This window comes from Mobula hypostoma, chromosome X1 (genome assembly GCF_963921235.1).
Source record: "Mobula hypostoma chromosome X1, sMobHyp1.1, whole genome shotgun sequence".
Lineage (NCBI taxonomy): Eukaryota > Metazoa > Chordata > Chondrichthyes > Myliobatiformes > Myliobatidae > Mobula > Mobula hypostoma.
Window position 1 is genome coordinate 56,729,844 of NC_086128.1, and position 24,426 is coordinate 56,754,269.

The 24,426-nt window shown below is 42.9% G+C and overlaps 1 protein-coding gene and 1 long non-coding RNA gene across 6 annotated transcripts in view; one reads left to right on the forward strand and one right to left on the reverse strand.

Moving 5' to 3' along the window:
• Positions 1–1,871: 1,871 nt before the first annotated feature.
• LOC134340416 (uncharacterized) lies at positions 1,872–15,120 on the reverse strand. Its single transcript, XR_010016548.1, has 3 exons — positions 15,063–15,120; positions 11,641–11,744; positions 1,872–2,097 (listed from the first exon to the last, which is right to left on the reverse strand). It is a non-coding gene; the product is annotated as an uncharacterized LOC134340416 (long non-coding RNA).
• A 43-nt stretch (positions 15,121–15,163) lies between these two features.
• Positions 15,164–24,426, forward strand: part of LOC134340414 (protein AF-10-like) — a 325,409-nt gene continuing 316,146 nt past the window's right edge. For all 5 annotated transcript variants that reach the window (XM_063037619.1, XM_063037621.1, XM_063037617.1 and 2 more), the window contains exons 1-2: positions 15,164–15,398; positions 23,421–23,500. In XM_063037619.1, the coding sequence (XP_062893689.1) occupies positions 15,290–15,398; positions 23,421–23,500 (189 nt within the window). In that variant the 5' untranslated portion in view covers positions 15,164–15,289. The remainder of the gene's footprint in view (positions 15,399–23,420; positions 23,501–24,426) is intronic.

Here is a 24,426-nt window from a genome sequence, read left to right on the forward strand (position 1 = left end):
CCGCCGGATGGCTGCAGCAGGCGACCCTACGCATCAGGACCTGGTGCCTGGTCCGTGCAACAACCGAAGCCACACAGCTCCCCTGCCGTCAGTCTCACCAATGAACCAGTGAACCTGACTTGCAGTATTCTACATTACCAATGTCCAACAGAGTCTTTCAATCACAAAAAACACAAGATAGTTATTTGCACTGTTTGTAGGACCGTGCATTGCCTCTGACTCCTTCCGCCTTAGGTGGAAGTAGCAGGCAGCAGAAAGATGGCACACAACGAGTCCAACTCCACCGCTATCACAAATTACATAAAACCACATTAGCATAAATTGTACATAACATACATGACAGTACAAACAAAAATAAACAGAACCACATCAAGGGAAATATAGTCCCAGGTAGAATTGGGGTTTTCCAGGTTGGTTCAGGAACTTGATGTCACTGGGGAAGGAGTTGTTGTTCAGCCTTGAGGAGTGGATCTCCAGGCTCCTGTACCTCCTGCCTGATGGCAGCAATGAGCAGAAGGCACGTCCTGGATGGTGGGGGTCCTTAATGATGGAACAGCACATTCAACATTTCAGGACCAGGTTCTCCCCCTCTGCCATCAGATTTCTGAATGAACAATGAACCCATGAATACTACTTCACTCGTTTTTTTGCTCTCTTTTTGCAATACATATTTAATTGATTTATACATATACCTCTTATTTCAATTTATAGCTTTTTACATATTGCACAGTACTGCTGCTGTAAAACAACAGATTTCACAACATACTACTGTATATTAAACCTGATTCTGACTCTGATGGAACTGGCTGAATCCACCATTTTGCATAGCTACGTGTGTTTCTGTGAATTGGGGTTCACATACCAGGTTGTGATGCAACCAGTCAGAATGCATTCCTCTGTACAGTTTGTCAGAATCTTTAATCACATGCAAACCACTTTAAACTTCTGAAAAAATATAGATACTAGTGCCTTTTCTTCATGGTTATATCTACAGCACTGTATGTGGATAGATCATCCTAGGTATTAACACTCAAGACCTTGATGCTGCTCACACATTCCACCATACAGCCCTCAGTGCGGACTGGTGTGTGTTCCCTACCTAAAGCCCATAGTCAGTTCTTTCATTTTGCTGACTTCAGGTGCAAGGTTGTTGTAAAACAGGAGGTGCTCAACAATAGCCCAGAGCTCACAGAACTGGAGAGGAAGTAAGTTGCCCTCAATTCCAGTGGAAGAAGCTTTGTGTGTGGAGTTTGGTGCATGTAAATGTAAATTGGTACTGTATTTCCTGCTTTACAAAAGTGATTACATTTCTAAAGTGCTTCAATGGCTGTCACCATTTGTGGTTTTCTGAAGAGGATGTGAGAGGTGGCAGATGAATTCACATCATTCTTTTTCTTAAAACTCTTGATTTACCAGTGGAGGAAACTGTGTGTGGGGGAGGGTAAGGTCTGTGGTTTTTGATTGAATGTGTTTTAAGTCTAAATGGCTGAGGACATCACTTTAATGAGTTAAGTTCAAATGATGCAGGAGAAAACATCAGGTTGAATTTCTGTCACAGAAAAGCAGCATCAATCATTAAGGACCACCACTATCCAAACCATGCTCTCATCTCACTGCTACCAACAGGAAGAAGATACAGGAGCCTTAGGTCCCACACTATCAGGAACAGTTATTACCCTGCAACCATCAGGCTCCTGAACCTGTATGGATAACTTCACTCACCTCTACTCTGAACGGATCATTGAACACAACCTATGGACTCACTTTCAAGAACCCTACAACTCATGTTCTCAGTATTATTTATTTATTTATTTATTTATTTATTATTGCTTGTTTCTTTTTGTAATTGCACAATTTGTTGGCTTTGTATGTTGGCATTGACTCTATCGTACTTCTTTGTTGTACTGTACTTTGTAAGTGTATGCAAGAAAATGAATCTCAGGGTAGTATTTTGTGACGTATCTTAATAATAAAATTAACTTTGAGATTTTAATTGTGAGAAATTAGTGACTCCCAGCACAAACGATACTTGTGGCTATCAATTGGTCTCAGAAAAAGACAGAAAATTCTGGACACACTCAGCAGGTTAGGTTGCACCTATGGAAAGAGAAACAGAGAAGATGTAGTATTTCAAGTCAAAGATACTGAGAGTCATAGTCATAGAGCACTATTGTACAGAAACAGAACCTTCGGCCCATCTACTGCATGCCAAACTTATTCTTCCCAGTGCCATCGATCTGCACTTGGACCACAGCCCTCCATATGCCTCTTTCTGACGAAAGGTCTCGGCCCGAAATGTCAACTGTACCTCTTCCTATAGATGCTGCATGGCCTGCTGTGTTCACCAGCATTTTGTGTGTGTGGCTTGAATTTCCAGCATCTGCAGATTTCCTCGTGTTTATGTTTTTATATGCCTCTTTCTTTCTGGTTATTCTGTTATTTCTTTTTCACTTCTTCAGATTGCAATACAATCTTTGCACCACTCTGCTGTTTTTGCATTTGTCATGCTTATTGTTGTGTTTTATTATTTATTATTACCAGGTATACTGCTTGCTGTATGAGCTTCACGTGAACAAGCAATTTTATTGCACCCTAGTTTATATGACAATGATCAAAAATCAATTTTATTCACAATATACATTTACATGTATTAGAAATTTGCTGTGGTGTGTTAGTGCGATATGCAACAAAAAAGCAACATTCAACAATTATAAAGAATAAAAAAATAGAAGTTTAAGTGCAAATCTGTTGGAATTTTTTGAAGAAATAACAAGCAGGATAGACACAGGGGAATTGGTTGAAGTTGTGTACAGTACTTGGATTTTCAGAAGGCCTTTAACAAGGGTGCCACACATGAGGCTGCTTAACAAATTAAGAGACCATAGTATTACAGGAAAGATACTAGCATAGATAAAGCATAGGCTGATTGGCAGGAGGCAAAGAATGGGAATAAAGGCAGCCTTTTCTGGATGGCTGCTGGTTACTAGTGGTGTTCTTCAGGTGTCTGTGTTGAGACTGATTCTTTTATTTTATTGTATATGCCATTGACTTGGATGACGGAATAGATGGCTTTTTTGTCAGGTTTGCAGATAATATCAAGAGATGGAGGAGCAGATAGTTTTGAGGAAGTAAGGAGGCTACAAAAGTAGGCAGACTAGGAAAATGGGCAAAGAAGTGTCAGATGGAATACAGTGTCGGGAAGTGCACTTTGGTAGAAAAAATAAAATGTAGACTATTTTCTAAATGGGGAGAAAATTCAAAAATCTGAGGTGCAAAGCAACTTGGGAGTCCTCGTGCGGGATTCCCTAAAGGTTAATTTGCAGGTTGAGTCTGTGGTGAGTAAGGCAAATGTGATGTTCATCTTCATTTCAAAAGGACTAGAATATAAAAGCAAGGGTGTAATTTTGAGGCTTTATAAAGCTCTGGTGAGGCCACTGTAGGAGTATTCTGAGCAGTTTTGGGCCCCTTATCTACAAAAGGATATGCTGACATTGGAAAGGGTTCAAAGAAGTTTCACGAAAATTATTCCAGGATTGAAAGGCTTGTTAAATGAGGATTGTTTGATGACTCACTGGAATTCAGAAGAATGAGGGGTGACTTCACTGAAACCTATCAAATGCTAAAAGGCCTTGATAGAATGGATGTGGAGGTGATGTTTCCTATGGTGGGGGAGTCTAAGACCAGAGAACATAGCCTCAGAACAGTGGGGTGTCTTTTTAGAATGGAGGTGAGGAGAAATTTCTTTAGCCAGAGTGGAGAATCTGTGGAATGCGTTGCCACAGGCAGCTGCGGAGGCCAAGTCATTTGGTATATTTAAGGTAGAAGTTGATAGATTCTTGATTAGTCAGGGCATGAAGGGATATGGGAAGAAGGCAGGAGATTGGGGCTGAGAGAAAAAACGGATCAGCCATGATGAAACGGTGGAGCAGACTCGATGGGCCGAATGGCCTCGTTCTGCTTCGATATCTTATGATCTTAATGTCTTAACTCCAGATCATATGGGAGACTGAGGGATTGACAGACAGGACACACAGGGAGGTAGTTACACCCAAGACACAGGTAACTGGGTGACTGTCAAGTGGGGGAAAGGGGATAGGTAGCCCCATGGCCGTTCCCTCAAAGCAGGTATACCACTTTGGATACTGCTGGGAGTGGGGGGGGGGGGGGAATGACCTGGCAGAGGAAAGCCACAATAGCTCAGTGGCTCAGAAAAGAAGTGGGAAGAAGAGGTGAGCTGTAGTGATGGGGGATTCATTGGTTAGGGGCAGGGAAAGGAGGTTCTGTGGTTGAGAACCAGATTCCCAAATGGTTTGTTGCCTCCCAGGTGCCAGGGTCTAGGACATTTTGTATCAAGTTCACTGCACAGCCCAGCTGACAGATATATTCAACATCTCTCTAGAACAGCCCATTGTCCCCTCGGTTTTCAAGGCGGCAGCCATTATTCCAGTGCCAAGGAAGGTGACAGTAACCTGCCTTATTGACTATTGTCCAGTGGTATTAACATCAACTATTAGGAAATGCTTTGAACGGCTGGTCATGGTGCACATTAAAGCCTTCCTCCCAGCCACACTGGACCCTTCCCAGTTCACTTGTCACTCAAATCAATCCACTGATAATGCAATAGCCTCTGCCCTCCACTCTGTCCTGACCCACCTGGAAAATGGGGTCTTATATCCCAGACTGCTGTTGAAAGACTTCAGTTTGCTGATGAACACCACTGTACCTCAGAAGCTGGTGGGCAAACTGTCCTCGCTGGGTCTCAACACCTCCCTCTGCAACCAGATATTGGACTTAACAGTTAGGCCACAGTCTGTCCATGTGGCAGCAACGTCTCTCGTCCCATTACAACGTCACCTCGAAGCATTGTGCTCAGCCTGCTGCTGACGCAGGATTCAGCTCAAACCGTGTCACGTTTGCGGATGACACAACAGTGGTTGGCCTCATCATGAACGATGACGAGATGGAGTACAGAGAGGAAGTGGAGTGGCTGGTGGATTGGGGTGAGAAGAACAACCTAAGCCTGAATGTGGAGAAGACCAAGGAAAGCATTGTGAACCTCAGGAAGGTGCAAGCGAATCATCCCCCTCTGCGAATACACAACTCCTCCATAGAGAGGATGTTCCTGGGAGTTCACATCATGGATGACCTCACCTGGTCCCAAGATCATCTCCCTAAACATGAAGGCACAGCAGCGCCTCCACTTCCTAAAAAGATTGAGGCAAGCAAAGCTCCCACCCCCACATCACCTTAACTGCATTTTATAGGAGCACCATTGAGAACGTCCTGACAAGTTGCATCTCCTTCTGGTATGGGAGCAGCCGAGCATTGGACCAGAAGTCCCTACAAAGGACTGTGAGAACAGCTGAGAGGATCATAGGGGTCTCCCTACCATCCATCGGGGACATTTACCAGGAGCGCTGCATTCGCAGGGCCTTTAGTATTATTAAGGATCCCACCCATCCATCCAGCATCCTCTTTGACTTTCTACCATCAGGAAGGAGACTACGATGCATAAAAACAAGAACGGTCAGGATGGGAAACAGTTTCTTCCCCCAGGCCGTTAGGCTTTTGAACTCCTGGCCACATCGTATTTGAAGTGTCACTGGTTAATCTGTTACATACCTTGCAATATTTAATATTAATGCACTTTAGTTGGTTATTTATGTGTGATTCATTCATAGATTTTATCCTTGTTATGTGCTTTACACCCTGATTCAAAGAAATGTCTCATTTCTATATACATTATATATGTTATATACATGTATGTAGTTAAATGACAATAAACTTCACTTGACTTGAACATTCTTAAGTGGAAGGCCGAACAGCCAGAGGTCATGGTCCATGTGGGTACCAATGACATGGGTAGGATGAGTGACGAGGTCCTGCAAAGTGAGTTCAGGGAGTTAGCTAGTGAGGCCAGAAATAGGAAGATCATACAGTTTAAAATGTGGCTAAGAGCATGGAGCAGAGGGAGTGGTTCAGAGTTTTGGATCATTTGGCTCCCTTCCAGGGAAGGTGGGCCCTCTACAGAAGGGATGATTTGCACCTGAATTGGAGGGGGATAGCATGAAGGTTTGCTCGTACTTTATGGGGGGAAGGGGGGGTTAAGCTGGATTCACAGGGGGATGGAAACCAGGGTGCAAGAACAGATAGTGGACTAGTTGTGGAGAAAGATGTTGTTAAGACCTCTGACAAAGTCAGGAAACAAAAGGTTGAGCATGGTGGGACGAATGTTCTGTATATTTCTGTGCAAGAAGTATTGTAGGAGAGACAGATGAGCTCAGGGCATGGATCAGCACGTGGAATTATGATATTGTTGCCATTAGTGAGACTTGGTTGCAGGAGGGGTAGGGCAGGCAGCTCAACATTCTGGGTTTCTGTTGTTTAAAGCATGATAAAGCAGGAGGGATTAAAGAGGGGGACGGATGGCATTACTAGTCAGAGAAAATGTCACGGCAATGTTCCCTCAGGACAGACTGGAGAGCCTGTCTACTGAGGCTATATGGGTGGAACTGAGGAACAAAAAAGGCATGACCACGTTAATGGGGTTATATGTAGACCACCCAACAGTCTGTGGGATTTAGAGGAGCAAATTTGTAGAGAGATCACAGACTGATGCAAGAAACATAAGGTTGTGATAGTAGGTGATTTTAACTTTCCACATATTGACTGGGACAGCTAGGCTGTAAAAGGACTAGATAGAGTAGTTTGTCAAATGTGTTCAGGAAAGTTTCCTTAATCAGTACATATGATTCTGTAGTAGGGACCACCTACTACTGAGATTGAAATACCAGATTTCCTATTAGGGAATGAGACAGGGCTGGTGACAAAGTTTGTATAGGGGAATATTTTGCATCTAGTGATCATAATGCAATTAGCTTCAAGGGAGTTATGGAAAAAGATAGGTCTGGTTCTTGGGTTGAGATTCTAAATTGGAGGAAGGACAAATTTTATGGTATCAGAGAGGATCTGGCAAGTGTGGATTAGGACAGGTTGTTTTCTGTTTTCTGGCAAAGATGTTCTTGGTAGGTCGGAGGTCTTGAAAAGCGAAATTTTGAGAGTACAGTTTGTATGCTCCTGTCAGAATAAAAGGCAAGGATAATAGGTTTAAGGAACCTTGGTTTTTGAGAAATATTGAGGCTCTGGTTAAGAAGAAGAAGGAAGTGCTTAGTAGGTAGCGACTGGTAGGAACAAATGTGGTACTTCAGGAATATAAGAAATGAAAGAGAACACTTAATGAAATCAGGAGGGCTAAAGAAGACATGAGGTTGCTCTCACAGACAAGGTGAAGGAGAATCCTAAGGGCTTCTACGGATATATTAAGAGTAAAAGGATTGCAAGGGACAAAATTAATCCTCTCGAAGATCAGAGTGGTAATCTATGTGTGGAGCCGAAGAGATGGGGGAGATAGTAAATGGATTTTTTGCATCTGTATTTACTCGGGAGATGGACACAGAGTCTGTAGAAGCTAGGCAAAGCAGCAGCGAGTTCATGGACCCTATACAGATTACAGAGGAGGAGGTGTTTGCTGTCTTGAGGCAAATTAGGGTGGATAAATCCCCAAGGCCTGACAATCTGTTCCCTAGGACTGTGTGTGAGGTGAGTGCAGAAATTGCAGTGGCCCTGGTGGAGATATTTACATCTTTAGCCGCTGGTGAAGTACTGAAGGATTGGAGCATAGCTAATGTTGTTCTGCTGTTTAAGAAAGGCGCTAATAAACCAGGAAATTATGAGTCAGTGAGCCTAACATCAGTAGTGGGAAATTTATTGGAATGTGTTCTAAGGGACCGGATATATAAGTATTTGGATAGACATGGACTGATTAAGGGTAGTCAGTATGGCTTTGTGTGTGGTAAGTCATGTCTAACTAATCTTATAATAGAGTTTTTCAAGGAAGTCACCAGGAAAATTGATGAAGGCAAAGCAGTGCATGTTGTCTACATGGACTTTAGCATGGCATTTGATAAGGTCCTACAGGGGAGGTTGGTCAAGAAGGTTCAGTCGCTTGGCATTCAAGATGTGGTAGTGAATTGGATTAAACATTGACTTTACAGAAGAACCAAACAGCGGTTTTAGATGGTTGCTTCTCTGACTGGAGGCCTGTGACTAGTGGAGTGCAGCAGGGATCGGAGCTGACCATTGTTGTTTGTCATCTATATCAATGACCTGGATGATAATATGGTTAACAGGATCAACAAATTTGCAGGTAACACTAGGATTGGGGGTGTAGTGGACAGTAAGGACGGCTATCAAAGCTTGCAGCAGGATCTGGACCAGATGGAAAAATGGACTGAAAAATGGCAGATGGAATTTAATGCAGACAAGTTTGAGGTGTTGCACTTTGGGAGGACTAACCAGGTTAAGTCTTATACGGTAAGCGGTAGGGCACTAAGGAGTGTGACAGAACAAAGGATCTGGAATACAGGTCCATAATTCCTTGAAAGTGGCATCACAGGTAGTTAGGTTCATAAGGAATGCTTTTGTCACATTGACCTTCATAAATCAATTTACTGAGTACAGGACATGGGATGTTATGTTCGAATTATATAAGACATTAGTAAAGCCTAACTTGGAGATTTGGTCACCTACCTACAGAAAAGATAGCATTAAGATTGAAAGAGTGCAGAGACAATTTACAAGGATGTTGCCGAACTTGAAGACCTGAGTTATTGGGTAGATTGAATAAGTTCGGACTTTATTCCCTTGAATTTAGAAGATTGAGGGGAGATTTGATAGAGGTATACAAAATTATGAGGGGTGTAGATATAAACAGGCCTTTTCCACTGAGGTTAGGTGAGACTACAACTGGAGGTTATGGATTAAGGGAGAAAGGTAAAATGTTTAAGGGGAACATGAGGGGGAACTTCTTCACTCAGAGAGTGGTGCCAGTGTGGAAAAAACTGCCAGAGGAAGTGGTGCATGCGTGTTTGATTTCAACATTGAAGAGAAATTTGGATAGGTGCATGGGTGGGAGTGTAGAGAGGTAAATGGTCTGGGTACAGATTGGTGGGACTGGGCAGATTAACAGTTCAGCACAGCCAAAGGACTTGTTTCTGTGCTGTAGTGTTCCATGACTCTTATGAGTCTAACAAAATGCAAACTATACACTCAATGGCCAATTTGTTTGGCATACCTGTACATCTGCTCATTAATGCAAATATCTAATCAACTAATCATGTGACAGCAACTCAATGCATAAAAGCATGCAGACACAGTTATAAAGTTCAGTTATTGTTCAGACCAAACATCAGAATGGGGAAGAAGTGTGATCTGGACATACAGGAGATACCTGATAAAGAGGCGACTGAGTGTACAAAATGGTAAGTGGCGTAGACTTTGACTACGTTAAGATTGTTGGTGCCAGACGCAGTGGTTTGCGTGTTGCAGACACTGCTGATCTCTCCTGGGATTTTCACACATAACAGTCTCCAGAATTTACAGAGAATGGTACAAAAAATAAAATCATCCAGTGAGCAGCAGTTCTGTGGGGGAACCTTGTTAATGAAAGAAGTCAGAGGAGAATGGCCAGACTGGTTCAAGATGACAGTAACTCAAATAACCACATGTTATAACAGTGTTGTGTCAAAGAGAATCTCGAACCTTGAAGTGGATGGGCTACAGTAGCAGAAGACTATGAGCATGCAGGAGATACCTGATAAACAGGCTGCTGAGTGTATAAAATGGTAAGTGGCATAGATAGGGCAGATGTTTCTTCCAGGGTGGCAATGTTAAATACCAGAGGGTATAGATTTGAGGTGAGAACGGGAAAAGTTTCAAGGAGATTGGGTGTTTTTTTACGTTACAAAAATAAATAATGTAAAAGACAAAAAACAAGGTAGTGTTCATGGACCTTTCAGAAATCTGAGAGCAGAGGGGAAGAGGTTGTTCTTAAAACATTTAGTGTGGGCCTTCAGGCTCCCGTATCTCCTCTCTGATGGGGCTGAACATTAGCATAGCAAGTTAGCATAATTATAATATGAGGTGACTTTAAACTAGAATGGGTGGGGGGTGGGAATCAAATTAAAGAGGCTAGGCGTGAGGAGGTTAGTTCACAACAGGGGGATGGGAACCAGTGCAGAGAGACAGAGGGGTGTAAAGTGAGGGTAGAAGCAAAAAGTACGAAGGAGAAAAGTAAAAGTGGCAGGCCAACAAATCCAGGGCAAGCATTAAAAAGGGCCACTTTTCAACATAATTGTATAAGGGCTAAGAGAGTTGTAAAAGAGCGCCTGAAGGCTTTGTGTGTCAATGCAAGGAGCATTCGTAATAAGGTGGATGAATTGAAAGTGCAGATTGTTATTAATGATTATGATATAATTGGGATCACAGAGACATGGCTCCAGGGTGACCAGGGATGGGAGCTCAACGTTCAGGGATATTCAATATTCAGGAGGGATAGACATGAAGGAAGGGGAGGTGGGGTGGCGTTGCTGGTTAAAGAAGAGATTAACGCAATAGAAAGGAAGGACATAAGCCGGGAAGATGTGGAATCGATATGGGTAGAGCTGCGTAACACTAAGGGGCAGAAGACGCTGGTGGGAGTTGTGTACAGGCCACCTAACAGTAGTAGTGAGGTCGGAGATGGTATTAAACAGGAAATTAGAAATGTGTGCAATAAAGGAACAGCAGTTATAATGGGTGACTTGAATCTACATGTAGATTGGGTGAACCAAATTGGTAAAGGTGCTGAGGAAGAGGATTTCTTGGAATGTATGCGGGATGGTTTTTTGAACCAACATGTCGAGGAACCAACCAGAGAGCAGGCTATTCTGGACTGGGTTTTGAGCAATGTGGAAGGGTTAATAATTAGCAATCTTGTCGTGAGAGGCCCCTTGGGTAAGAGTAACCATAATATGGTGGAATTCTTCATTAAGATGGAGAGTGACATAGTTAATTCAGAAACAAAGGTTCTGAACTTAAAGAGGGGTAACTTTGAAGGTATGAGACGTGAATTAGCTAAGATAGACTGGCAAATGACACTTAAAGGATTGACCGTGGATATGCAATGGCAAGCATTTAAAGGTTGCATGGATGAACTACAACAATTGTTCATCCCAGTTTGGCAAAAGAATAAATCAAGGAAGGTAGTGCACCCGTGGCTGACAAGAGAAATTAGGGATAGTATCAATTCCAAAGAAGAAGCATACAAATTAGCCAGAGAAAGTGGCTCACCTGAGGACTGGGAGAAATTCGGAGTTCAGCAGAGGAGGACAAAGGGCTTAATTAGGAAGGGGAAAAAAGATTATGAGAGAAAACTGGCAGGGAACATAAAAACTGACTGTAAAAGCTTTTATAGATATGTAAAAAGGAAAAGACTGGTAAAGACAAATGTGGGTCCCCTACAGACAGAAACAGGTGAATTGATTATGGGGAGCAAGGACATGGCAGACCAATTGAATAATTACTTTGGTTCTGTCTTCACTAAGGAGGACATAAATAATCTTCCAGAAATAGTAGGGGACAGAGGGTCCAGTGAGATGGAGGAACTGAGCGAAATACATGTTAGTAGGGAAGTGGTGTTAGGTAAATTGAAGGGATTGAAGGCAGATAAATCCCCAGGGCCAGATGGTCTGCATCCTAGAGTGCTTAAAGAACTCTTATGACAGAGAGTTCAAGGGTACCAAACAACACAGCAATGCTGACCGTTTGTCATGTCTTCCACTTGGCAACTGAAGAAGAAAAGTCTTCATTCTGTGATCCAGCAGGGGTGTTCCACACAGGGGTGGACCAGTTGCTGGGAACAAATTCTGAAATACAAAGGGAAACAAGGAATAATCTGACATTGTTAGGTAAATTGAAGGGACTGAAGGCAGATAAATCCCCCGGGCCAAATGGTCTGCATCCCAGAGTGCTTAAGGAAGTAGCACAAGAAATAGTGGATGCATTAGTGATAATTATTCAGAACTCTTTAGATTCTGGATTAGTCCCTGAGGATTGGAGGGTGGCTAATGTAACCCCACTTTTTAAAAAAGGAGGGAGAGAGAAACCGGGGAATTATAGACCAGTTAGCTTAACGTCGGTGGTGGGGAAACTGCTGGAGTCAGTTATCAAAGATGTGATAACAGCACATTTGGAAAGCGGTGAAATCATCGGACAAAGTCAGCATGGATTTGTGAAAGGAAAATCATGTCTGACGAATCTCATAGAATTTTTTGAGGATGTAACTAGTAGAGTGGATAGGGGAGAACCAGTGGATGTGGTATATTTGGATTTTCAAAAGGCTTTTGACAAGTTCCCACACAGGAGATTAGTGTGCAAACTTAAAGCACACGGTGTTGGGGGTAAGGTATTGATGTGGATAGAGAATTGGTTAGCAGACAGGAAGCAAAGAGTGGGAATAAACGGGACCTTTTCAGAATGGCAGGCGGTGACTAGTGGGGTACCGCAAGGCTCAGTGCTGGGACCCCAGTTGTTTACAATATATATTAATGACTTGGATGAGGGAATTAAATGCAGCATCTCCAAGTTTGCGGATGACACGAAGCTGGGTGGCAGTGTTAGCAGTGAGGAGGATGCTAAGAGGATGCAGGGTGACTTGGATAGGTTGGGTGAGTGGGTAAATTCATGGCAGATGCAATTTAATGTGGATAAATGTTAAGTTATCCACTTTGGTGGCAAAAATAGGAAAACAGATTATTATCTGAATGGTGGCCGATTAGGAAAAGGGGAGGTGCAACGAGACCTGGGTGTCATTATACACCAGTCATTGAAAGTGGGCATGCAGGTACAGCAGGCGGTGAAAAAGGCGAATGGTATGCTGGCATTTATAGCAAGAGGATTCGAGTACAGGAGCAGGGAGGTACTACTGCAGTTGTACAAGGCCTTGGTGAGACCACACCTGGAGTATTGTGTGCAGTTTTGGTCCCCTAATCTGAGGAAAGACATCTTTGCCATAGAGGGAGTACAAAGAAGGTTCACCAGATTGATTCCTGGGATGGCAGGACTTTCATATGAAGAAAGACTGGATGAACTGGGCTTGTACTCGTTGGAATTTAGAAGATTGAGGGGGGATCTGATTGAAACGTATAAAATCCTGAAGGGATTGGACAGGCTAGATGCAGGAAGATTGTTTCCGATGTTGGGGAAGTCCAGAACGACGGGTCACAGTTTGAGGATAAAGGGGAAGCCTTTTAGGACCGAGATGAGGAAAAACTTCTTCACACAGAGAGTGGTGAATCTGTGGAATTCTCTGCCACAGGAAACAGTTGAGGCCAGTTCATTGGCTATATTTAAGAGGGAGTTAGATATGGCTATGGGGATCAGGGGGTATGGAGGGAAGGCTGGGCCGGGGTTCTGAGTTGGATGATCAGCCATGATCATAATAAATGGTGGTGCAGGCTCAAAGGGCCGAATGGCCTACTATTTTCTATGTTTCTAACCAGTGACTTGGGTACAGTTCCTGCCAGTGTCTGTAAGGAGAGAGGTCAGAGGACCTCTGTACATTCTCCCCGTGACTATGTGGGTGTTCTCCAGGTGCTCTGGTTTTCTCCCACATCCCAAAGACATGTGGGTAACTAGGTTAATTGGTCACATTGGTGTAATTGGGCAGTAGGGGCTCATTGGGCTAGAAGGATCTGTTTCCGTGCTGTATCTCTAAATAACAATACACTGCTGGGGAAGGCGGTGGAAGGAGATACAATAACCATATTTAAGAAGCATTTGGACAGACACATGAACAGGTTACAGGCAGGAAATAGGGGAACAGATACCACATGCAGGTTAATAAGTTTCAACTGGCATCATCGAGGGATCAGAGGTGGAGAGGTCAGCAACTTTAAATTCCTCAGTGTTATCATTTCAGGGGATCTGTCCTGGGTCCAGTATATAAGTGCCATTACAAAGAAAGCACAGCAGCACCTCTTCTTAGAAGTTTGTGAAAATTTAACATGACATTTGAAGCTTTGACAAACTTCTGTAACTGTGCGATGGGAGTATATTGACTAGCTGCATCACGGACTGGTATGGAATCACCAATGCTTTTGAATGGAAAATCTTACAAAAAGTAGTGAATATAGCCCAGGCTGTCACAGAGCATCTGCATGGAGCACTGTCGCAGGAAAGCAGCATCTATCATCAAAGGCCTCTCCTTCCAGACCATACTCTCTTCTCACTGCAGCCATCAGGAAGGAGGTACAGGAGCCTCTGGGCTCACACCACCAGGTTCAGGAACAATTGTTACCCCTCAACCATCAGGCTCCTGAACCAGAGGGAATAACATCACTCAACTTGCCCCATCATTGAATGTTCCCACAACCAATGGACTCACTTTCAAGGACTCTTCACCTCACATTCTGGATATTTATTACTCATTTGTTTTTTTTTACTATTTTGTTTTGTCTGCCTTTTGTATTTGCACAGCTTGTCATCTTCTGCATATTGGTTTGTCTTGTGTGCAGTTTTTCATTGATTCTGTTATGTCTCTTTGTATTTTCTGTAAATGCCTGCAAGAAAACAAATCTCAGGGTTGTATATAGTGACAGATATGTACTTTGATAATACGTTTACTCTACTGCACAGAGATAGAGGGTCAGTCCCTGTGTTGTGTTGTACTGTACTGTTTTGTGTTTTATAAACTGTTATTACCGAAGCTACTAACCAAGAAGGTGGCACCCATCGTTAAGGGCCCTCACCATCCCAGACACACTCTCTTTTCCGTTACTACCATCGGGAAGGAGGTACAGGAGCCTGAAGAGCCATACTTCGTTGTTGAAGAACAGCCTCTTCCCCTCTGCCATCGGTTTTCAGAATGGTCCACGAACACTACCTTGTTATTTGTCTTTTGCAATATTTATTTATTTTTGTAACTGATAGTAACGTTGCACTGTACAGCTGCTGCAAAACGACGAATTTCACGACACGTCAGTGATAATAAACCTGATTATGATTCAAACTAAGCTGTAAAGGGCAAACACACCAGCGAAAAGGTACGCATATAAAAATAAGATCTATAACACGTGACTTATTTTAAACGCTTCTTATTTTCCCCCAAACATCGTTCAGTGTTCCATCAATGAGATAAGCGTAAAATTCTGCAAAGGAAAACAGAAATAGAAAAGTTACCCTACCTAGCGACTTTGAACGGGGCTGGGTCGGGGAACCGCAGAATTTATTCTCTGCGGCCATAGTTGCGAGAATGAGCAGCGCTTGCGCCCTGGTAATGGTTGTATTGCACTGAGGGACGGGACTGCCCCCCCCCTCCAAATTATGGGGAAACAATGTGTCGGAGAGAAGATGCTGCTGGTTACTTTGTCGTAACTACTTTTCAGCGGGGAATCGGGACGGGCCGGGAAGTATGAAGGAGATGGTTGGAGGTTGCTGCGTGTGTTCAGACGAGAGAGGATGGGACGAGAATCCTTTGGTCTACTGTGACGGACATGGTTGCAATGTTGCTGTTCATCAAGGTAAAGGCAGCGAGGAGGAGGAAGGCATATTTTAAAGCGAGAGAGAAAAGCAGGCTTAAGGCTTGCAAGAGGATGTGGTGCCTCGGTGCACGTTCATTTCTCGCCTTTGAAAATTAAGCGTGTGATTTAAAAAAAAATATATTCTCTCTCCCCGGTTTTAAACTGGCAGGGAAGGATTGCAATTTTAAAACCAGAAGTTAGTAACATTCGTCCGTCTTATTTGCCGGCCGTGGAGGCCAATGATGTGTCCTTTCCAATTGTCAGTCACGTAGCCTTGTTTGTGAGGTTATTTTAAACCCTCTCTGCCGCACGCATGTTTGTCGGTAAGGCAATCGTGCACATTTTTCAGATGGTGTATATTCGAGATCTATTTTGGTTGTTCTTCATTTTTTTTTGAAAGGAATCTAACTTTTTATTTCTGGCTGGGTTTTTCGGACACTTAGAAGTGCGCCACATTGACCTGTGATTAATAATCCGATCTCATAATTAATAAGCGTGGGGCGATAGAGGGGAGTGGAAGAGTATGCTGCTCACCTACTGCGTTCTACTGATTGACGGCTGTGTGTGATGTTTGGCAGTTAGTTCCCGGGAGCGTTGCTAGCACCTACTGGTGTCTCTGTTTACAGTCATCCCATAAACCCATCGTTGATCTCCTGATAGCGACCCCCCCCCCCTCACTTGATGGGACTATTGCATGGCCCAGAAAATTCCTAGGCTGAAGATATGGATTAGGTGAACCAGATTGACATTAGGGTCTCTCCAGTCGGCTACAGGAGGAGAGGACGGGAAGAAATCAGGCTTCACTTATAGGAAGTCCACTTTAAAAATAATAACAGTTCTGAAGAGACTTCACAGAGCTGGTTAATGAGGAGATCATAGGCCTGGACTCACTATAGTTTCGAAGAATTGGGGGGGGGGTGGGATCTCATGGAAGGCTATCAAATCTTTAAAGGCCCAGATAGAATGGACGTGGAAAGGAGTGAGGGAGTCTAGGACCAGAGGGCACAGCCTCAGGATAGTAGGACATCCCTTCATTACAGAGATGATGTGGACTTCTTTAGCCAGAAAGTGCCGAATCTCGAACTCACTGCCACACACGGCTTTGGAGGCCAAGTCATTGAGTATATTTAAAGTGGAACTTGATAGATTCTTGATTAGTCAGGGTGTCAAAGGTTACAGGGTGAAGGCAAGAGAATGCTGTTGAGAGGGACAATGAATCAGTTATGATAGAATGACAGCACAGACTTGATGGGCCAAATGGCCTAATTCTGCTGCTATGTCTTATGGTTTTATATACACAGAGATTCTGCAGATGCTGGAAATCCTGAGTAGTGCACACAAAAATGCTAGAGAGATTCAGCAGGTCTGTGCAGAGGTATAAACAGTTGACACTTTAGCTGAGATCCTTTATCAGGATTGGCAAGAAAGGGCGAGTAGCTAGACTTGACCCGAAACACCGACTGTTTATTTTTTCTCCAGAGATGCAGTCTGACCTGCTGAGTTCCTCGTGCAATTTGTGTGTGTGTGTGTTAGTTAATCAGTAAGGACGTGTTGAGGCAGGTGACCAAAAGTTGACTCAGTGAAGTTAGGTTTTAACCAGCATCTGAAAAGGAGAGAGTGTTAGAGAGTTTGAGGTCGGCATTCCATTGCTTGGGATTCAGACTGAAGCCAAGGACAGCAGTGAAGAGATGAGGGAAGTGCTGGGATTTACTAACTCAGAGTTGGAGGAGGTTTGACTTCCCAAAGCTGGGTGAGGCTCTGCAAGGATTTGAACACTGTAGAAGACTACATACAGAAAGGTGCTGGAAAAAGGCCAGGAACAACTTGAAGGATCCCACCCACCCTGCTCATGGAGTTTGTCCCTCATCAGGACCACCAGACTCAAAACCACTAACCAACCCTTTATGCCCCAGCATCATAACTTTGTCATTTCCTGTCAGTCATCTTGTGTACAAACACCCCTGTACTTAGCATCACTTTATGGACATAGAATCAATCTACAATGCAATAAGCTATTTTATGTATTTATATTTATTGTGTTTTTTTATTATTGGGTTCTTTATCTTAGTGTGCTTTTTTTTGTGCTGCTTTGAATCTGGAGTAACAATTATTTCATTATCCTTTACACTTGTGCACTGGAAATGATATTAAACAATCTTGAATCTTGACTCCAAATTGGTGCTCCTGAATGCTGATGTGGACACGATTTGTTGTAGCTGTGTACACCCAGCACAGTTAATTGGCTCACTGTCTGGGCATGGCAAGGGTACAGGGTGAATCTGTTCTGTATGTGTGAGAGGGTGGGAGAATACAGTCTTCAAATCATAAACACAAGAGATTCTGCAGGTGCTGGAAGATTCTGCCAGAGTAAGATCCTTCATCAGGACTTGTTTTTGTTGCTGTTTTATTGTTGCTTGTTTTTATTTCTGCCAAGCATTGTAGGCATGCAATGGCAGTGCCAGAATGTGTGGCGACATTTGTGGGTTGCCCGCCAGCACAACTTAAGGTTGTCTTGGTTGTGAACCTAAAAAAACACATTTAACTATGTTTCAAAGTTCAAAATTAATTTATTATCAAAGTACATATATGTCACCAGATAGAACCCTGAGATTTGTTCTCCTGCAGGCATACTCAATCAATCCATAATGGAATAATAACCATAATAAAATCAATGGTGGGCATTGAGTGCGGCTCATGATGGACTGGGCTATATCCACTACTTTTTGTAGGATTTTCCATCAAGGGCATTGTTGTTTCAATACCAGGCTGTGATGCAACCAGTCAATATACTCTCCACCACACATCTATAGAAGTTTGTCAAAGTTTTAGATGTCAGGCCGAATCGTCACAAACTCCTAAGGAAGTAGAGGCACCGCTGTGCTTTCTTCATAATTGCACACAGTACATGTTGGGCACAGGACAGGTCTTCCAAGATAATAACACTGATGTACACGTGATAACTAAATGAATCTGAATCTGAAATATGCCCAGAGCATGAGTTACAAAGTCTGGTAAAAGTTCCTTCTTGTGGCTTCTTATGAGGCCATGCCATATAGTCTGAGGAATTGTGCTGGAACTCTATACTCCACTCCTAAGTATGAGCAGGAGTTTGTTTATTATTGTCACATGTACTGAAATACAGTGCAAAATTTGTCTTGTATACTGTTTATACTGATCAAACCATTACACGGTGCATTGAGGTCGATTAAGGAAAACAATAACAGGGGACCTATGTACACTTCCTCATTTTTTTGCTCTCTTTTTGCACCACTAATTAATTTTTAAAATACATATTGTAATCTATAGTTTGTTATGATGTATCACACAAAACAACACATTTCACAACATATTCCAGTGATATTCAACCTGATTCTGAGAATGCAGAATAAAGTGTTCAAAAAACCACTATGGAGAATGTGCAGGCAGGTAGATTGTAAGGTTAAGAGTCCATTCTGTCGTACTGTGGAACCATTTAGTAGTCTTGTAACAGCAGGATAGAAGCTGTCCTTAAGCCTGGTGGTACAGGCTTTCAGACTTTTGTACTGTATCTTCCAAAATCATTCCATCACTGAATTATTGAAATTTCTAAGACAGACGTGTTATAAATGAAGCCGCTCAGTCTTTTACACATTGAATGTTTGTCAGTCTTTGTATAGTTTTTCATAAATTCTACTGTATTTCAGATAGAGTGGATGTGGAGAGGATATTTCTTGTAGTGGGGGAGTCTAGGACCAGAGGGCACAGCCTCAGAATTAGGACAACCCTTTAGAACAGAGAGGAGGAGGTATTTCTTTAGCCAGAGGGTGGTGAATCTGTGGAATTCATTGCCACAGACTGCTGAGAAGGCCAAGTCATTGGGTATATTTAAAGTGGAGGTTCCTGATTAGTAAGGGCATCAAAGGTTACGAGGAGAAGGGAGGAGAATGGGGTTGAGAAGGATTTAAAAAAAAGCTGTTATGGAATGGCAGAACAGACTCAATGGGCTGAATGGCCTAATTCTGATCCTATGTCTTATGAACTTCTATATGTACCTTGATAATAAATTTACTTTGAACATTGAACCTAATCTCATATCTCAACACTCATCCTTGTGGTCTCTACCTTGGTAGCTATACATTTGGTTACTGTTCAAGTACAGATTTCTGTATTCACGGTCCATTAAGGCAGTGAGATGCAGACTCATTAATCACCCCCAGGGTGAAAAAGTGCTTGCTTAGTTTCCCATAGCAAGTTTGAAGTTAATAACTCACCTCCTTCTACCTCAGGCCACAAACTTATCAATCACTCCTGATGAATTATTAACCTCAAACTTTCTGCAAAATCACTCAAAGAGTTGATGTGCATGTAGCAAGAGCTGTATAACCCATCTCCTTCTACCTTAGGCCACAAACTTATCAATCACCCCTGCTGTGGACACTTTCTGGAGTTCCAAGATCGGTATGCTCCACGACCGCTGGACTAAGTGTGTAAATGTAGGAGGGGATTATGTTGAAAAATAAATATGCTAGGTTTTCTAAAATTGATTCCTTCTACCGAAGGCCACAAACTTATTAATCACCCCTCATATATCGCAGAACAGGACTTTACTGCTCAATGAGCTGCACCACCTAATTAATCACAGGAAAATTTATAATGACCAAGTAATGTACTAGCAAGCACATCTGTGGAATGTAGGAGGAAACCAGAGCACCCAGAAGAAACCCATGTGGTACAAGGGGAGAATGTGCAAACTCCTTACAGATGGTGCCAATTGAACTCTGGAGTGCACCAAGCTGTAATAGCGTCACACTTGTAAGCTATGGTTACTTTCCTCTCTGTGTTAACGGTGTTGGTTCAGTGTATCATCCCCACATTGTCAATTAAATCTAGTTTAAGCCTGGCTGGTACAACAGCGACCAAAACCAGATGTGATAAAACATTGTGGGCATGCTATGTTGGCACTGGAATGTGGGGCGATACTTGTGGGTTGCCCCCCTCCCCCCCCAGCACACCTTCAGTTTGTGTTGGTTGTTAACGCAAACAATGCATTTCACTGCAGGTTTCCATGTACATGTGATAATGATAAATAAAGCTAAATCTATATACCATGAGGGGGGCAGGGTGTAGCTGTTGCTCAGAATACGTACTTCAGCACCTTCAGGGAGCTAAAGAGAGACTTTCACAGGCCCTTCAGCCTAACATGATCATGCTAACTGTGTTGCCCAGTATGCTAGTCCTATCTGCCTGTGTTTGTCCTCAAAACCTCTCCTATCTAGATGGCTTTTTAATCTTGTTAATGTGCCCACCTCAACTACTATTTCTGGCAGCTCATTCCAAATGTGCATCACCTTTTGCCTGAAGAAGCTTCTCCCAATGCCCCTTTAAATTTTCTTTCCTCTGAGTTTAAACCTTTGCCCTTTTTTATTAGCAACCCCTTGCTGGGGTACCAAAGTATAGTGTAGGGGTTAGTGCGATGCTATTATAGCTCGGGATGTTGGAGCTCAGTTGCAGTGTTCTCTGTAAGCGAGTTTCTACGTTCTTTCTGGTGTGCGCGTGGGCTTTCCCCAGGTGCTCTGGTTCTCTCCCACAGTCCAAGGATGTACCGATTAGTAGGTTAATTGGTCATTTTAAATTGACCTCTGATTAAGCTAGGGTTAAATCAGTGGGTTGCTGGATAGCACGAGTCAGAAGGCCAGCAGGGCCTATTCTGCACTGTATCACTAAGTAAACAAATAAAAGACTTTGTGCTTTCATGCTGTATATGGCTCTCCTCAATGTGTACACCTCTATCAGGTCACCTATCAATCTTCCTTGTTCCATGGAATTTGTATATTATATGTATGATTTGTTTAACTCTTGGAACTTGCTTGGATGTTCAAAAACACCATTGTGTTTTGAAGTCCAGTCATTCTAATAATCCTGCAAATTAATTGGCTGTAGTCCTCCAGTGGTATGTAGATAATCTGAGTAGGTGACACCCTCTGAAATATGATACTTGAATTGTGCAGGAGCCTGGTAGAGTACTCAGGAGTGTCAGGAGCAACATACAAACTGCTGGAAGAACTCAGCAGGTCAGGCAACATCTATGGAAATGGTCAAAAGTCGACATTTCAGGTTGAGACCCTTCCTCAGGACTAGAAAGGAAGTGGGGATGAGTGGAAGGAGGACAAGCTAGATAGGTGAAGTCAGGTGGGTAGGAGAGGGTGATGAAATAAGAAGGTGGGAGGTGATGGGTGGAAAAGGCAAAGGGTTGAAGAAGAAGTAATCTAATGGGTGAGGAGATTGGACCGTGGGGAAAAAGGGAAGGAGGAGGGGCCCCAGGGGGAGGTGAGAGGCAGGTAAAGAGAAGAAGTAAGAGGCCAATGGTGAACTGAAGAAGAGGGAAGTGGGAGAGGAAAAAGTTACTGGAAGTTGGAGAAGTCGAAGTTCACGCCATCTGGTTGGAAGTTACCTAGGCAGAATATGAAATGTTGCTCCTCCAACCTGAGAGTGGCCTCATTATGTCAGAAGTGGAGGCCATGCACTGACATGTCAGAATGGGAATGGGGATAGTAGTAAAAATGGATGGCTACCAGGAAATTCTGCATTTTGTGGATGGACCGGAGGTACCTTCTGAAATATACTTGCAATAGTGCAAGAGCCTGGTAGCATGTCAGAGCATCAGCACACACTGGAGAAACTCAGCAGGCTCTATGGAGGGGAATAAGCAGTTGACATTTTCAGCAAAGACCATTCATCAGGACAGGGAAGGAAGGGAGTAGAAGCTAGAACATGAAGGTGTGGGCTTGTTGCATCATTGCCCCTCCCCAACCCCTATCTTTCTGTTACCGTACTGTTACTAATGTGACTCAGTAAAAACGTGTAATCACGCTAGTCCGTAGTTGTCCTCGCTCCGTGCAGACGTTGCACTGCCTTCTTCCTTTCCAATTGTGAAGAAGGATCTTGGCTTATGTCCCTCCATAGATGCTATCTGACTTGCTATGAGTGGCATGATCGTGTAGCGGTTAGTATAAAGCTAACTGGGGTTCAATTCCCCTATCTGGCTTTCCTCCAGGTGTCCCAGATTTCTCTCTCACTCCAAGGATGTATAGGTTAGGGTTAGTGAATTGTGTTGGCACCAGAAGTGTGTTGAAACTTGCAGGCTGCCTCCAGCACATTCTCGGACTGTGTTAGTCATTGACACAAATGATGCATTTCATTGTACGTGTGATAAATGAAACTAATCTTTAAGTTCCTAAGGCACTTTGTGTGGTGTTGCTCAAGATTTCCAGCACCTGCAAAATGTTTTGTGTCTCTGAGTGTTGGGCTAGATTTTTATACTCAAACCTCTGCTGTGGGTCTTGAACCTAAGAACTCTGGTTTGGAAGTGAAGAGTGGTTTCTGCTGAGCCTCAATCCGCACTTGCATTAAGAACGGGAAAGAGTAGATCAGCAAACAAGGATAATGTTGAGTTGTGGAAGCATTGATTATCCACTCAGTGGTCACATTATTATGTACTTCCTATACCTAATAAAGTGACTATTGAGTGTATGTTGGTGGTCTGCTGCTGTAGCCCATCCACTTCAAGGATCGATGTGCTATACATTCAGCACACCACTTTTTTTAATGTGTGGCCTTTTGAGTTACTATGGCCTTCCTGTCAGCTTGAACCATTCTGGCCATTTTCCTCTGACCTCTCTCATTATGTGAATTTTCAGCCACAGAACTGCTGCTGCCTGGATATTTTCTGAGTTTTTTTTTGCACCATTCTTTGTAAACTCTAGAGATGGTTGTGCATGGAAATCCCAGGAGATCAGCAGTTTCTGAGATACTCAAACCACCCTGTCTGGCACCAACAATCATTCCATGGTCAGTCACTTCTTCCCCATTCTGATGTTTGGTCTGAACAGCTATTGAACCTCTTGGCCATGTCTGCATGTTTTTATGTATTGAGTTGCTGCCACATGATTGGCTGATTATTTGCATTGACATGCAAGTTACAGGTGTAGCCACTGAGTGCATTTCTCTATATTCATGATACTTTTTCATTCTCTTTATTTGCAGCTTGTTATGGAATCATTCAGGTACCAACTGGACCTTGGTTCTGCAGGAAGTGTGAATCTCAAGAACGAGCTGCCAGAGTGGTGAGTATTTGTTGGATGTCATAACAGCTATTAGTTTTAGCTGCCTTGATCTTTGAAGGATTGAAGTTTTCAAACATATGTTGTAGTGCCTTGCTTGTGATAGTTCTAATATCAAGTTTATGTTGCAGCTCACTTTTACAGTTGGAATTTTGTCCTGGATACAGTGATCTCATTGAAACTTACAAAACTTGTCGGGTGGGTGCAAGGATAATATTTCTTTTGGCTACAGTTTCTTAAACTGTGGTTCACAATCTCAGAATAAAGGGTAGGTTAATTGGTCATTGTAAATTGTCCCGTAATTAGATTAGGGATAAATCAGGGTTGTCTGCAGTTGCTGGGCGGTGCTCCTCTGGGCCTATTTCCGCTGTATCTCCAAGTATGATAAATAAATAAATAAAATGAATCTCAAATGTAGTATATGGTGATAATAAATTTGCTTTGATCTTTGTGGTTGAGAATGGTAAAATGAATTTGAAATGCAATTTCTACAAAGTACCTACCAGTTCTGCAGGAAAATGCATGATAAACTGTCATGGACTCATTGGGCAGAAGGGCCTGTATTCTTGTTGTATTCCTCTCTCTGACTCAAGGATCATGGAGTGATGCAGTGGAGGAGGAGATGGCCATTCAGCCTATTTGATGATTGCCCATTTACCTCAAAGTTCATTACAAGTTTGTGCACTGTTGAATGTGTTTAGTAGTTATCACCTTGTTGCCACGCAAGTTGATAGGGTTATTAAGAAGGTGCATGGTGTGTTGGCTTTCATTAGTCAGGGGATTGAGTTCAAGAGCCATGAGGTAATGTTGCGGCTCTATCAAACCCTGGTTAGACCACATTTGGAGTATTGAGTTCAATTCTGGTCATCGCATTATAGGAAGGATGTGGAAACTTTAGAGAGGGTGCAGAGGAGATGTCTTATGAAGGT